Source organism: Lepisosteus platostomus, chromosome 1 (assembly GCF_059453375.1).
Source record: "Lepisosteus platostomus isolate fLepPlt1 chromosome 1, fLepPlt1.hap1, whole genome shotgun sequence".
Taxonomy (NCBI): domain Eukaryota; kingdom Metazoa; phylum Chordata; class Actinopteri; order Semionotiformes; family Lepisosteidae; genus Lepisosteus; species Lepisosteus platostomus.
Window position 1 is genome coordinate 81295180 of NC_142611.1, and position 16250 is coordinate 81311429.

General features: G+C 49.6%; 1 protein-coding gene across 6 annotated transcripts in view; it reads left to right on the top strand.

The window, feature by feature from the left end:
• Window positions 1-16250, top strand: part of exoc6b (exocyst complex component 6B) — a 147678-nt gene that overhangs the window by 96621 nt on the left and 34807 nt on the right. For 5 of the 6 annotated variants that reach the window (XM_088639116.1, XM_088639152.1, XM_088639107.1 and 2 more), the window contains one exon: window positions 2905-2978. In XM_088639116.1, the coding sequence (XP_088495242.1) occupies window positions 2905-2978 (74 nt within the window). Of the gene's footprint in view, window positions 1-2904; window positions 2979-3962; window positions 4080-16250 lie in introns of those variants that run through there. The other variant, XM_088639143.1, reaches the window with a different exon arrangement.

Consider the following 16250-nt stretch of genomic DNA (forward strand, 5'->3'; position numbering starts at 1 on the left):
GATTTCTGAATGAACAGTGAAACACTAACCAGAGGGCACAAGTGGAAAATAAGAGACATTTCCTTACCCAAAGGACTGTGGGAGCATAGAATAAACAGCTCAGCCATGTTGGAACCAGTTATTTGGTTTCCCTCACGAAACAGCTGGATTAAATCCTTAAATCAATTAGCTACTATCTAGCAAATCAGCAGGATAAGCCAAATGGCTCCTCTCGTAGTCCTTATCCTCTTGTGTTCTGTTTATTTGAAAGCCCCAGCAGGGAGGGAGGGAGACGGGAGGGAGGCATGCAGAGGAAGACAAGGGGAGCAGGAAACAGGGCACAGATCTCAAGAGCAGCAGCTCAGTGGGTGTGGTGGTGCTGGATTAGTCCAGGCCACCTCAACTGGGTTTTAGGGCTGGTAGGACCAAGGGTCATGAGTAGATGAAAAAGGGGTTGAAAATCGGTAGCAGAATTAATGCCAACCAGGACCGTTTTGGCAGCACTGTGGGATATGAGGTCTCATTGAGACCCCAGCGATCTGGGCACTGCAGGGTGTGACTGTGGCACAGCTGGTTCTCAGTGCTTTAGGCACAGGGTGACGCACGATGTGGCCTTGGCATTAAAATAGACAGGGATGACTTGGCTACGATGCAGCATTTATTTTTTGTGGTATATACCAGCGCAACTATATCTGCACAAGCCCACTAATAAGAAATGTAAACAATGAGCACCTGATAAGCGAAGGGAAAGCAAGAGGAAATCCAGGGCTCCTTGCTTTCCATCACTAGGTATCTAGAAGATCAGATTTATGTCAGTCACAACACCACTGTTTCTGGACCACGTCAGCATCCTGTGGGCATGTCCCTCTACATGAGTTTGACCATGGGTTGGTTCTGATGTCGACCAGTAACTGTAATTTACTAATGCCTGTCATTTCCAGACACCGAGCAGCCTCCCATTAGATGTACAGTGAACATTTGAATACTGATTTATGGCCAGATTAGGATTAAAGAGACTGGAGCACTCTGAGAATATCATTCAGTCAGCGCACACACTCTCAAGAAATGATCAGCAGCGCCTGGGACATGTTTTCCACAACAGCAGTCGCACAGTATGAAAAAGGAGGAGGTAAAGGGGGCAGTGGTAGCACACAAAGACATAGCTCTCCTAAGATGTAACCACTTGCTTGCTCGGATTGTGTCTGGCAGAGTGCATCAGGAGAGCCTCGCAGTGTCAGAGCAGGTGAGCTGAGGGCTGTGAGCCAGCACCTGGTGTCTCCGAGCCGGAGGGGCAGGCCGGAGTCTGAAAGGGCCGTTACAAAGAGCTCGTGGAGGGGACCACGCCCTGCGGCCACAGTGAGGGCTGTGCCCAGATGAGCCTGGGGCAACTCTGACATAGTACAGGCGGTCTTGGGCCTGGTGTGCTCACATACTTCCTTGGTACCGTTACTGAGCTCTGTGGCTGGCAGGGTACCTGCAAGTCTGGGCAGTGCCCATGCAAATGCCCCATCCTCCAGTCTAACACCCCTTCTCTGTGACAGCAGCCTGCCCTGAAGACAGGTGTCCTCACTGTCACACACCTGCTCCAGGTGCATAGTGCAGAGGCTGGTTCATGGCTGCAGTTCATCTAGATGTGTTTGATTATTCCATTGCAGTTAATATGAGGGAATAAAACAGGAATTTAGAAAATGTTGCATGATTTACAAAGTGGAGTACAACCACCATTGCTGGATCTTGAAAACTCCAAAAATGGTCAAATTTGTATGATGTCCGTGCTGTCAAAATCAGACACACACATCTATCTTAATGAAAGATGCCTGTCTTTTAAATAAAACTGGGGCTCCCCCAGAGGATGGGAGACTGTGAGCTGTGCTGGGGCTGCCCAGTGGATGACCAGACTCTGACCACACGTTTCCTCATTGTAGCCTGGGAGTAAAAGATCAAAGCGAGGTCTTAAGTGGACTGTAATCTCCTTCCACAAGCTCTTCTGTGTTTCTTTCTGTGTGGTGAATGGCGGCGTCCTGTTACCAGGCACAGAGCTGCAGGCGTGTGTGTATCCCACAGGGGGCGCTCTCAGACCGTTGCGTGTTGCACCGGTGGGGTGGGATTCCGCCCAGGCAGCCTTCCTAGAGCTTGTTGTTTAGCCCAGCCTGAATCCCCCTTCCGTTCAGTCAGCACGCAAAGCCAGGTTCAGGGCTGGAGAGCGCACCTGAGAGCGCTCAAAAGAGAGGGCTCCTGAAGTCAGGGGACGAACACAAGGCCACAACATCGTGTTGTTTTGTGCTTGTCTGTCTGCTTTGCGGGTTCGCGCAGAGATGTGCTGGGGCAATTTCAGAAGCCGCCTCTGACGAAATGCGTTCAGACAAATGAACCACGTGAGTCTGCAGCCAGCTGCCCTGATCTTGAAAAGCAAAATAACGAAAAACAAAACACAAAATCCGAAACTATTTTCCGTTCAAAAATAAAAATGGCAGGCGTGTAATTCCTCTGCAGGCTGATAATACAAATGGCTTTTGGAGGTGAAAGGGATTTCACAGCTCGGGTTCTTCTGTGTGTTCAACGTTTCTTTTATTTTTTTAATACTGAACTTCTTGTTTACCCCGCTGTTCTGGGAAAGCATGCCCCCGCCCGCGCCACTGGGCCAGAACGCTGCTCATGGGAATGCCATTCAGGTCGGGCTGGTACGGACCCCCCACCCCCCGAACGCCCCACCCCTCCCCTGTCAGCGGCGCTGAGAATTAATGCGGTTTTGATGACACGAATTTTTGAAGGGCGAACAAAGAGGTGGCAGCCCCAGAGACATGACTCTTCAGCGGGGCTGCCTTCCTCTCCCCCGGCTTCCCTTGTCCCTGCTGTCATCCGTCTGCCAATCTCCCTGTCCATGCTTATTTAACACCCCTCTTTATCTCCTCCGCTTTCCCACAGGCTTTGCCAGTTCGGGGCCAGTGCCTGGATTTCAGGGGGACACTTTGTTGTTGGCGTTCATCGACTTGAGACAAGTAGGTCTTTGTCTTTCTTTCTCTTTCTTCGCCTTCTGTTTTTTTTTATCCCTCTCTTCCTCCGCAGTCTCCCCTCCAAGTTGTGTTGCGGGGGTTTTGCTGTGCGTGTTTGTGCGATTTCAAAGACGGGCCCCGCCTCCGTCCCTGCGGGCTCTCACTCTCGGGGCTTCGTGTCCTCGGGGCCGTCTCCCCTGTTCCCCCGATGGCCTTGCAAGGCGTGGGCCTGGCGGGGGGGGGCGCCCCCCTTCCCTGCTTCTGCACAGCTGACCCGGGCTGCGACTCCGAGACCCCGGGGCCGCAGGGGGCCGCCGCAGGCCGGAGACCCGCCCGCGGTTGGTTTGTGTCCCAGGGAAGGAATGCCTGCCGCTGGCCCTGCGTGGCCAGGGTGTCCGGCTGGGCGGAGGGCCGTCGGAGCAGGTAGCACACCCCCTCACGCCGCCTGCCAAGCGCGCCTGCACCCGAGGGGTCCAGAGGGGAGGGGGCGGGGACGAGTCAGGCTGGGGCGGGGGGGGCTGGAAATTTTATCCGGCCATTAATTCTGGATAGAATGATGTCCGTATTGATTCTTGAAGCGAGAAGAAGCGAAACCTGTGCCCGTGTCATGGGCTGCGTTGGGAAGATGGATGGGCCGGAGTGGTAGTGTGAATGAGGTGGCAGTGGATGACAGATGCGTCTTTCTTCCATTAAAACAATCTGGTTTTGTCTCTGCTGCCATAATGATGCAGTGCCCCTTGTTTTACTTTCCTGTTGTGTTCTCTTGATTTCGGGAGCTGACGTTTGCGCCTTCTTTCTTTTTTTTCTTTTCCGTCCTGACGGAGCAGGCGAAAAGAAAGTAGCGTCCGTCGCTGGACTTTTTTTTTTTGCACATCAAAAGCAGGATTTCAGGGGCTTCGTTCGGTTTTGATTTTTGTTATCATTTCAAAGGGAAGTTGCGGGGACAGGGAACGATGATTCATAATCCCCCCTGCGTCTTTCATGCGGCAGATCTCCGATGTGAATGCTGAGGGACTGACCTGCCCGTCCTGCCTCAGCACTGAAAGGGACAGATAAATCATCCTGCTGGCGGGTTATTTCCAAACTTCCTTCTGTCCTGTGATGATGCAGGACACGCATTCAGCACCCCTAACCCCCCCACCAACACCCCTCTTTACATCTTCAAAAGACCACAGGCTCGTCCGGAAATTTGGTGAGCTCCTGCGCTAGCAAGCGTGTGAGACGGCGCTGCCCAGCCGAAAGGAGGCTTTCTTTACCGCACAGGCAACCGGTTCTTTTCCACATGAGCCCCTGCATCGCATCTCCACCCCACTGCAGCACTCCGGAGACGCAACGCTTACTTAGGAGCATAAGAAAGGTGGCAGACCACTTGACCCTTCTTATCTCTGTTGGGTTGCCAGTAGTTAACTGATCCCAGGCCCATCCAGCTGTTTCTTGCACAAACCAAGGTATCGGCTTCCACACCATGGCAGGGCCGCTTGTTCCACACTCCCGCATCCCTTTGGGTAAAGACGTGCCTCCTGTTCTCCGTTTTAAGTGCACGTCCACACAGTTTCCTCTGGTTCGTGTTTTGCTGTTCATTCTGAACATCGATGCACAGTGAGCTTCTATGGATTTCCAGTCCACAGGCAGGATTGGTGCTTTGGGGTCCTTTACCATGAGTCTTACAGGTTTATGCAGATATTTTTATTTTCAATTCTGAAACCAGCAGCAGTGTTCAAGAAATGCAAAAAGGGTAAATAATGGAAGGAGCTACACAAGTACAGGGAGAGGAGGGCTGATTAAAAACGATTGTGAAAAGGCGCCTGTCCCTGCAAACTTAGTTGCTGATCCAGCGCTGTAACAAGCTGACCTGCTCTCCACAAGACCAGTGTCTCCGAGTGGGTGCAGTGAATGTGTCATGTGATGTGAGGGTGTCCCCGTCTGCTGTGTTTGTTTTTGAACAAATTATGTTGCACATGGAGGTTGACTGTAGCTTGGGAATCGTTGCAAAGAAGGATCAGTTGAGGTCTCAAGGGCACTTTTGCATCCATAATTACACTAGCGGCATACAGTACACAAAACGCCTGAAAGTACTGTATCACAAAATATGCGTAAGTCACATTCAGTACATCCAAAAGCCCTTTGTTACAGAACACTCCTAAAGCCCATGTGAGTAGGCTCTAGATTCACCCTGAGTGCGTCTATGACAGAATCAGTCAGGAGCAATCTTCGTGTGGAACTGTCCATGTGTTTAAAATGGAGTAGCTGGCATGGTGTGCTTTAAGAGGAGAAGGTTTTCTCCCAGACTGTGTCTTAACCAGGACAGCCATCTGACCTCGTCTAGATTTCTGTCCCAAACCCAGGTAAGAGGGCTCAGTCTCATCTGTTAATTTGTTGGGGTTATTTTAATTGGAATGAAATAGGGATCATGAAAGATAAAAATTGAATACAGACAAGTGGATTTAACCTCATAATGGAAATCCTGCCATATTGCATTTTGCGAAAGAGGACCATCTAGTCAAACACAGTTTAATTGTGCTCAAGACCTCGAGTATGCAGGTACTGTTTGACTCACATTTCTCGAAGCCTGAAATCTGTGGTCTGTTTCAGTTGTAATGCACTTGATTGCTAAATTTTTACTTACAGTTCAATTATTATTATTAATTCATTGTCAGTCATTAATTAAAATCATCATAATTAGCATTATGTCATATTTTTAAAGTGCTTTAATACAAAAGACACTATTACAATATTCATCTGTCTTACAGTGCTTTAGTAATAGAGCTGTACTCTTGCCGCTATCTCGTAGGGAAATAATAGGGGAGCTAGGAGAGACCTGCCGTACGTGGAGGTGCATTTTACAGGTGTGTTATTTGAGCATGTTCTAGGTGTCTCTCTTGAGCTTTTGGTTGTGACAATGTTTACATCCCTCCTTTGGGAGACAGCAGATGTGTTGAAAGAATCGATGTGAGATGATGTACACCCTTCTGTCATTTAAACTGCTGGAACAGCTTCGACCTACAGGTAAATCGACCTTTCTGCCATTTTGTCAGTGGTTTACAGGAAACCATATAAATAATGGTTATTATAAATAATAAAGACAAATAAAGGCAGTTTACCTGTTATTTTGTAATGGTCTTGATATCTGTAGTGTAGGCTCTTAGCAAATGAGTTTAAATACTTGATTCAGCAACTGCATTTATTATCCAATCAAAGTATTGATTAGCTTTTGTGTTGCTCATTTTTAACACTTATTTCTATTAAACTATTTCTCATTATACCCTGTATGCATATATCATTTTAATTTATATGTACTGTAAACAGTTTTGGTTTAATGATTTCTATTAGAAGAATATTAACAGCCATCTGTATTTATATCCCTACTTCTTAATGGACACTTTTCTGAGACCTGTCCTGCTGGTGTGAGAAATTTGATCTGTCTGTGAGCTAGAGTTCCCAGTGTCCCTGATTTTCATGGTAAAGACTCAGTTGCATATTGCTTGTAGCCTCCACTGATGTGTTATTTATAAAACTCGTGAGAGGAAAATCTGGCTTTTCAGACAACTCATGTTTTTCCCTACAGTGAAGGAGGTTACCACAGGGCTAGCTGGTTACCCTGGTGGGGGTCAGGGCTACCTGGTTACCCTGGCGGGGGTCAGGGCTACCTGGTTACCCTGGCGGGGGTCAGGGCTAGCTGGTTACCCTGGCGGGGGTCAGGGCTAGCTGGTAACCCTGGCGGGGGTCAGGGCTAGCTGGCGGGGGTCAGGGCTAGCCGGTTACCCTGGCGGAGGTCAGGGCTAGCCGGTTACCCTGGCGGAGGGTAGCACGAGGCAAAGAGGCTCTGCTGGAGGAGTGTACGATGGTGGCCAGGCAGTTTATTCCTCACAGCTGGGTTTTTGTATGAAGGGTGGCATGTGCAGCCTTCACATGCAGGTGTCAATTGGCACCCTGCTCCCTCCACCCCCATTCTCAGGAGAATTCGGGTTTGGACAGAACTCTGTCTGCTGACCAGTGTGTGGTCAGTGTTAGCCTCTGTAGTCCTGCCACCCCAACCCCCCCAAGCTGAAGAAAATGTCAAGTCCCTGGGCTGTCTGCTCATCTGAAGGTGGGGGGATTCAGAATCACAGACAAGAAGCAAACAGCTTGACTCAGTGAGCCTGCCCTCCTCAGCGTTGGGTTTCAGCTGCATCACTACTCGGGTGTGATACGGTGCCATTGAAGGGCAGGACGTGTTGAGGTGGTCCACCGTATGATTGACCAACACACACGATTGCTTCTTCATCACCATGTGACCCATGTGGCTGCACGCCAGGCTGTATCTTTGCTAAGGAAGCTCTTCAGCTGCTTGCTCAGTCTGTGTCCCAAGGCTGAAAAGGGAGCAGGCGTGATGCACACAGGACTGATTTTCTTATCTTTCTTGTAATGTTGGTTCATTCCGGGTTAGGAAGGTAATATCAGTTCTGACATGTCAGTGAAGCTGTATGATCTGTAGACGTGTATTGCCTTAGTGATGTCGTGGTCTGGGGGGAGGATTAAGCTGGTTCCTGACCAGAAGCCCTGTTGGTTCCTGTTCCCTCTGTCTGTGGTGTCCATGTGCTTTTTCTCAGGCCTGAGAAAAGGAGCCACTGGGGTGTGGTGTAGCATGGCGGGTTGATCGAGTGTGCACTCGCTGTGTTCAAACTTCGTGCTGCTTTTGCTGAAATTACACCTCAAGTTTCACGGTACCAAGCCATCTTGGATCTGTCTGTGACAGAGTCCTTTGAGCCGCCCGTGGTGGTGAGTGTGGCTTGGTGTCTGGGCGGCCTCCAGCCCGGGCCTGGAATTCTAATCATCTGTAACTCCATCCGTTTGCTCGCCAGCGCTGATGTCATGCGATCGGGACGCTGGGGTTTGCCTGTCTGCTGGTCCGCCCTGACGCTCAGAGACGGGCCCAGGGCACCAGCGAGGAGCTGGGCCACGCTTGGTCACGCCTGTGAGGGAGAGACAGTGGACCACACAAAGGGAAGGAAACGCCCACAGCCCCCACGTTTGAAAATGATAACATTGTCTACACTGGGACACTGGGAGTCGGCAGCCCTCCTGACGTGATGCCAGTAGCTAAATCAGGCTCAGCTGGTAAACCGACAGTTGAGTGGGAGAACTCGTCGGAAAGCAAGTTCTGCTGTTGACTCACAAAGTGGCGATGCAGAGCTGTACTTGTACTCACAGTTCTTTCTATCTGGACCTCACAGGCCATAAATAAAATCTGAAGAAGTAAAACCTGGTGCTATACCCTTGGTTTAGTGCAGAGCTCTGTATTTTGTCTTAATTTTGTCTAGCGTAATCCTGGGTTCAAGCTAAAGATGGCAGTGTTTGCGACCTTTGTACAGCAGTTGCTTTTACCATACAACCGTCTTGCTCATTTCCCATCAGTACAAGTGTAGTGTGAGGCCTGTCTTGTAACAGAGAACTGAGCACACAGCCCACTGGGCTGACAAGGCTGTAAGAGCAGCTGTGTGGTGTGTGCAACCTGTTTGGTCCGAAAACGTTATTGTATTTGCTGGGCTTCATCTTTTGCAGGATCACTAGCAGTCACCTCTGGTACTTCTCTTCGCTGTCTTGAATAGCCATCTAAGGGCATGTGCTTGTTATCGCACTGTTGTTGTTCTGTCCTCAGCTGTAGGAAGAAGTGACTGATAAATCACAGGAGTTAAGTAGAAGCGCTTCGTTGGGATGGTCCTGCTGTTTGTACATGTCTTCTGCTCTGCTCTGTCTGCCATGTTATGTGTGGGCGTGCATGCTACAGAGAGGTTTTATGTATTGATTCACTTGTGATTGAGTTTCAGGTTTAAGAAATGGGACATTTTCCAAACAGCTTTGCACACTGGACATTTACTAGCCTGGCCAGTGCATTCCTGAGGCTGGGCATACAGTAGTTTTAAGTCAGTTTCCAATTGCTGCAGAATGGGCCTCCTGCAGGCAGGTTAAATGATGCTCCTCTGGGCTAATGTAAAACTGCTTCGCTTTGCGGTTGAAGGCCCACAGCTTCAGTCAGTTCATGAATGATGCAGGCTCTCCTAATAGCCAGTTAAAATGTGTGGTTTGGTTTAGATGCTTGAACTTCTGCCAGCTTTGTTAAAATTATTCGGCCTGTTTGAAAACTCCCATTGTTTTAATCTTTTTCAGCGCAGCTATAAATCTGTATTGGATTAAAACTGACAAATACAATCCCACACACTGGGGTTAGTGGAAGACTGCCCTTTCCACCCTGAAAGAGGCTTCAGGTCCTGTAGAGGCTCTTCACACTGCTTGTGCAGCAGTGCGCGTGCAGGCCTGCCCGCGTGTGACCCGGGTCCGAGCCGTTAACCACTCCCGGCCGCGCGAGTTTGGACGTCAGAGCAGGCCAGTGTGAGCCAAGGCAGAGTTCCAGTGGGAAAGGCGCCCGGACAAGCTTAGTTCTTAGCTGGTGGACATTTCTGAAAGACATACAGGGGTTTGTAACAGAGAGTCTGCCGTCGACCAGCGCAGTGCAGCCTGCCTTTCCGAAGGAATCCGGTTTCCCTGGGTGAAGGTCCCTGCGAGGCTGTTCCAGATGCCACACTCCGAATTCCTGCGGCTACTCTGTGGTCTCATGGACGAAATTCCTGGGAAGCCTTTGAAATCCTGAGTGGAAAAAAACCTTCAGCATGTTGGGTTTTTTTTTCCAGCTGTAGTCCACTGAGACTGTTTTACAACCACTAACACCTCCAGCATGAGCCGGTGCTGTCAGTCTCACTCTGCAGCAGGGCTCCTGAGCAGATCTGAGACGAGACCTGCCCCTCGCGCCGGCCGCAGGCACCCCAGAGGCCCCGAGCGCAGCGCAGCGTGGCCAGGACCAGGAGGAAAGCCCTCAGAGAGCCGAGACGACCTCGGGATTCTGCTCTCTGCTGGGAGATGGTGATGGTGTTAGGGTCTCAATGCAGCTGCGAAGTAACAGGCAGAACAGAACAGTCCTACTACTTTCCAGGACTGTCCAGAGCTGAGGAAGAAAACAAAGGAACCGTGAAATAAGTCTTTACGAAATTGCTTCATATTAAAGGAGTGTAAAATAGTTGATATGTGATTTAGCAGCTGCTTCCTGCAGACACTGTAGGCAATAACCTTCTGCCTGAAATACTGCCGGAATTTAATAGGGCTGAGACAGACATGGACACACAGCTTAATCGTTATATTAAGGTGCACAGATGTACACCATCCCAGTACCTAATGCAATATAAACCACTTCAAACCTTTCAGTGTCAAACTTCAAAACAAATTGCACGCTTATTGTGGGCTGCAGGAGTGAGAGATGAGCTCACAGTAGACCAGAGGCAGGGGAACTGCAATCTTATGTGGTTTAGAGGTGCAGTTCAAGCTCAGCCTGAGGTTCGGGAAGATGCCCGACCTGGTTGGCTGAGGTTATTGTCAAGATGGATTGTGTGATTTTTTCGAACAGGATCTTGTCCTTTTTGTTCGTCTGGCTGTTATTAGCTTTGCCTGCACTGCTGCGATGTGCTACATCTCCACAGGGCACACGTGGATGGATAGTTGCAAGATTACCAGGCTCCGTAGTGTTGGCCCGAGAAAGTCCTGTAACTTAGACCAGAAGGTCTGCAATAAGTATTGAGTGGATAACAGATGCAATGGCTGCTGTACAGTCAGTGTTTCAGTATTAGAGTCCTGGTCCGGGGTGTGGTCAGTGTCTCAGTGTTAGTGTCCTGAGCTGCGGTGTGGTCAGTGTCTCAGTGTTAGTGTCCTGGTCCGGGGTGCGGTGTGGTCAGTGTCTCAGTATTAGTGTCCTGGGCTGCTGTACAGTCAGTGTTTCAGTATTAGAGCCCTGGGTTGGGGTGCAGTCAGTGTGTCAGTGTTAGTGTCCTGGGCTGCGGTGTGGTCAGTGTCTCAGTATTAGTGTCCTGGGCTGCGGTGTGGTCAGTGTCTCAGTATTAGTGTCCTGGGCTGCGGTGTGGTCAGTGTTAGTGTCCTGGGCTGCGGTGTGGTCAGTGTCTCAGTATTAGTGTCCTGGGCTGCGGTGTGGTCAGTGTCTCAGTATTAGTGTCCTGGTCCGGGGTGCGGTCAGTGGTCCAGTGTGTTCACTGTGAGCTGTGTTTGGGTGTGGGGTGCAGTGTTGAGTGCAGTAGGATGAGGGGTAGCAGGAGGCCAGTGGACATCTGGCTCAGAGAGAATCGAGGGGACTGGGGTGGGGGTGGGGTGTTGAGGGGTAAAAGCTGCTCTTGTGCTCGATAGTGACCCCGAGAGAAGGAATGTTGGCGTCCCTGCATCGGGAAGAGAAACATTTAATTACACCCCTGGAAGGGGTCCATTACGGTTCAGGGAATATTTTCCTTTCATTTGGATCTTAGTCATGAAATATTTATAAAATGTCAGTGATTCTGGAGAATGTATGTTAGTAGCGAGGGACTTTAAAAAATGTATTTGCTTTTTTAACATTTGTTAACATTTAAGTGTAGTTGTATATGCCCTCTCTAATTTTAAAGCTGTCATAGACAAGAACATTAAAGTCAGACCAAATCTCACTTTTTTGTGATTGTGGTAAAACATATCTCCTTCTTTTGTGCTGTAGATTTGAATATATAGTTTCTGAAATCTTGTGTTTGTCTTTTTTGGATTATTTGCTGTATTTGCTTTTCAAATGGGCAGGCTGTGAGGTTTGCTTGAGAAGTCACTCTTGGACAGCAGTCAAACTTAGAGCAGGACACAGCAGGACTGGGCTCTCCCGTTGCTGATAGGACAGGCCCCCACACTTTCCATCAGTTGAATGAAGTTAAGTTCATTTGGATATGCTTCCCAAAATCCACTGCTGGAAGATTAGGCAGTCTGTTAATCTTTGTCCATTTTTTTTCCTTTCCTGCTCCACTGTGGTTTAAACTCCTGCCAACATGGCCGTATGGGCTCACCTGAATCTCAGTGACCTGGATAGTTTGGGTACCGCCTAAAATATGGAGAAGTTAAATAAATGCAAGGTTTTGTTGACTGGTTAGTTGCTTAGCCAAGTGTGTAAGTGTCATTGTAGTAACTGCATATATTCTCACACATGTAGATGTACCATAGCTCGGCAGTTGTAATTGTCTAATTGTAGATAGTTGGATGATAGTGAACGAGGCTCAGTGGCAGTTACGTGTCTCTGTTTGAGCTCTCTGAAGACTGTTCTCTGCTCTTCTGCAGCACCACTTGAAATAGCCTGGCAGCTCAATCCCTTGTCTCTGTCTTGTGGCTGCACTATTGGAAGCCCTCCTCATGACCGCTTCTCCAGCACAGTGTCTGCACGCGACAGTGGTTAGCACACACCCGCACTGGGCTGGCGAGCACTGCTCAACCAAGCCACTGCATTCCAAGACACAGCCACGTACTGAGCTACTGTAGCATACTGCCTTCTCCACATCTCATCTCTGTCTCGCCACTGAGCTGCAGAGCACGCTGCCGCTACCTCAGCTCCGTCCTCACAACTCAGCTACTGAGCCCAGTGTAGCCCAGCACTCTTGTCACTGAGCTACTGAACATGAGCCCAGCACTCTTCACTGAGCCACTGAACATGAGCCCAGCACTCTTCACTGAGCCACTGAACATGAGCCCAGCACTCTTCACTGAGCCACTGAACATGAGCCCAGCACTCTTGACACTGAGCTACTGAACATGAGCCCAGCACTCTTCACTGAGCTACTGAACATGAGCCCAGCACTCTTCACTGAGCCACTGAACATGAGCCCAGCACTCTTGTCACTGAGCTACTGAACATGAGCCCAGCACTCTTCACTGAGCCACTGAACATGAGCCCAGCACTCTTGTCACTGAGCTACTGAACATGAGCCCAGCACTCTTGTCACTGAGCTACTGAACATGAGCCCAGCACTCTTGTCACTGAGCTACTGAACATGAGCCCAGCACTCTTGTCACTGAGCTACTGAACATGAGCCCAGCACTCTTGTCACTGAGCTACTGAACATGAGCCCAGCACTCTTGTCACTGAGCTACTGAACATGAGCCCAGCACTCTTCACTGAGCCACTGAACATGAGCCCAGCACTCTTCACTGAGCCACTGAACATGAGCCCAGCACTCTTGTCACTGAGCTACTGAACATGAGCCCAGCACTCTTGACACTGAGCTACTGAACATGAGCCCAGCACTCTTCACTGAGCCACTGAACATGAGCCCAGCACTCTTGACACTGAGCTACTGAACATGAGCCCAGCACTCTTGTCACTGAGCTACTGAACATGAGCCCAGCACTCTTCACTGAGCCACTGAACATGAGCCCAGCACTCTTGACACTGAGCTACTGAACATGAGCCCAGCACTCTTGTCACTGAGCTACTGAACATGAGCCCAGCACTCTTGTTACTGAGCTACTGAACATGAGCCCAGCACTCTTGTCACTGAGCTACTGAACATGAGCCCAGCACTCTTGTCACTGAGCTACTGAACATGAGCCCAGCACTCTTGACACTGAGCTACTGAACATGAGCCCAGCACTCTTGTTACTGAGCTACTGAACATGAGCCCAGCACTCTTGTCACTGAGCTACTGAACATGAGCCCAGCACTCTTGTCACTGAGCTACTGAACATGAGCCCAGCACTCTTCACTGAGCTACTGAACATGAGCCCAGCACTCTTGACACTGAGCTACTGACCATGAGCCCAGCACTCTTGACACTGAGCTACTGAACATGAGCCCAGCACTCTTGACACTGAGCTACTGAACATGAGCCCAGCACTCTTGACACTGAGCTACTGAACATGAGCCCAGCACTCTTGACACTGAGCTACTGAACATGAGCCCAGCACTCTTGACACTGAGCTACTGAACATGAGCCCAGCACTCTTGACACTGAGCTACTGAACATGAGCCCAGCACTCTTCACTGAGCTACTGAACATGAGCCGAGCACTCTTGACACTGAGCTACTGAACATGAGCCCAGCCCACTTCACTGAGCTACTGGACATGAGCCCAGCACTCTTGTCTCTGAGCTACTGGACATGAGCCCAGCACTCTTGACACTGAGCTACTGAACATGAGGCCCAGCACTCTTGGCACTGAACCACTGAACATGAGCCCAGCACTCTTGTCACTGAGCTACTGAACATGAGCCCAGCACTCTTGACACTGAGCCACTGAACATGAGCCCAGCACTCTTGACACTGAGTTTCTGAACATGCTTAAGCTCAGCACTCTTGACACCTAGAATGCAGGAACTGTTTATTTACAACAATACTATTAAAATGATACTGCAGTATCCAGATCGAGACCATTTTGCATGAAGCTGTGTAATTGCTTCTGTGCCTAACCCTGTGTTTTCAGGGTTATTTGGAACTTGCTGACCTACTCCCCTTTCTCTGCCAGGCGTGTTTGAGCCCAGGTGTTAGTAATTCCTTGTGCTGTGATTGCTACCGTTTGTTCATGGTCTTGCTGCGGTGGAGGGGAGTGACTCCATTGACCCCTGATGACCCCAGGAGACCAGCGTGTGAGTGACGCCTTGTCAGTCACCCAGCCGGTGAAATCAAGGCTGCCTGAGCTCTAACCCTGGCGACCTCCTGACTCCTGACAGGAGTGAGAGGATGGGGGAGGGCAACGTGCTGCAACCGGAGAGGGAATCTGTCCTTTCTTTCTTCTAACTTTCTTTAGGAGCAGATGTAATGGAGGCTGATGAGCAAGGAGAGCTCCTCCTAAGGATTTAGGACTAATCTAGTAATGGAGTCAGTAGTATTAACAGTCTCGTAATATTGGTGAGGAGGACAAGCAGGTGTTTTTTTTCTGAAAATGGAGACTTTGCTTTCTCGCAGACCACAGACTCTCAGCTTCACTGATTGGTGTTTGCTTCCGAAATGAGGGCCACTGCACATCTCTGCATTTCCTAGGGACTGAGCAAGCACAGCATGCAGTGGGAGTTGACCGCCTGAACTTATCCTTTCATCGCCATGTTAATCTAACAATTGTTCTATTTATTTATCTTTTCATATGCATATGTCAATATATTTTTAAACTCTTTACCTCGGTGGCAGACTAGCTTGATGACAGTCCTTTGAGACACTGTGGAAGCTCTTCCATTTTCAGCAGATCCTCTCACTCGCCGTGCCATTGTTTATTGCGAAGATAAACACGAGGACAGACAAGCAGCCTTTAAAAAGCCTCTGACTCACAGGCTCTGAAGACATACGTAATCTCTGCGAAAACAAAACCCCAAGCCGCAAAAAGAGCTCTCCTGACCCTGCCTGGCCCAGCCTCTGTAAACACTGTGTGCGTTCTGCAGACAGACACGCTGGCAGCTTGCGCCTGGCACAGCAGGCCCTCTTGTGCCAGGGCTGCTGTACAAGTGAAACATGATAAAACTACGTGGGGTTGGTTTGTAAAACCAGAGCAGAGACTTTCAGGTGTCGTCTTCCCTCGTGGGGGTTGCCCCGCAGGCCTGGGGTCCTGGTAGCTGCGTGTGTCCGGCACACAAGACTAACTGCTCCATAGAGCCCGGCGACGCTGACCTGCCCCCAGTGACCCCAGTGAGTCCGTTTTGCACTGGAGGACTGGCTGCACAAAGCTTCTTCAGGCAACATTTCCCCTCTGGAGCTGCGTCACAAGTGGAGTTTCATTCTCCTCTCCTCGCTGCAAAGCCGAAATTAAGAACACGTTTTTCAGCTGCTGAGCCCTCTTCAGGTGCATGAACACCACAGCCTTTGTGAGCATTTTCTTCTCTTCCTGTATGTTTTTCTGTGAAATTGACCTCTTTTCTCAAAGAGTCCATTTGCAGTTAATCGTTTTGAATTGAGCCTTTCGAGAAGACTAAATTAACAATTCCTTTTCATTTTATCTGTCCGTCCTCCTGTCTCCAGAAGCACGAGCCCCCTGGCTAGTGATGAAATAAACTATAACATCAGTGCACAACGCAAACAAAGGCAAATGAAAAGGTGCTGCAGCTTGGACGTGAGAATTCACGTGCCGAGCCGTGCATTTCTGTGGCTCACAGCGCTTGGCTCTGGGATTGTCAGCTCTCAGTGGGGACCCATTACTCATTTGTTGGGTTGCTTAGCCATTCATATTAATTTTTTTGTGAAATCACTGCTGTATGTGCGTTCTGGGGCCTGTGGTTTAAATTGGTCAGTGAAAGGAGTCTCAGCCCTGTGCTGCCTGGGGCTGCAGCTGTGGCCTGCTGGTCTTGGCGTAAGTAACTAACCTCCAGAGACAGGTCGCTGGATCGGGACGTCCCCAAGGAGTGTCAGAAATTACAGTAAGGAATCAGGTTTCTTTCTACTCCGCATACCTCTACATGCTCGTCCTCCCATTGCCCCCA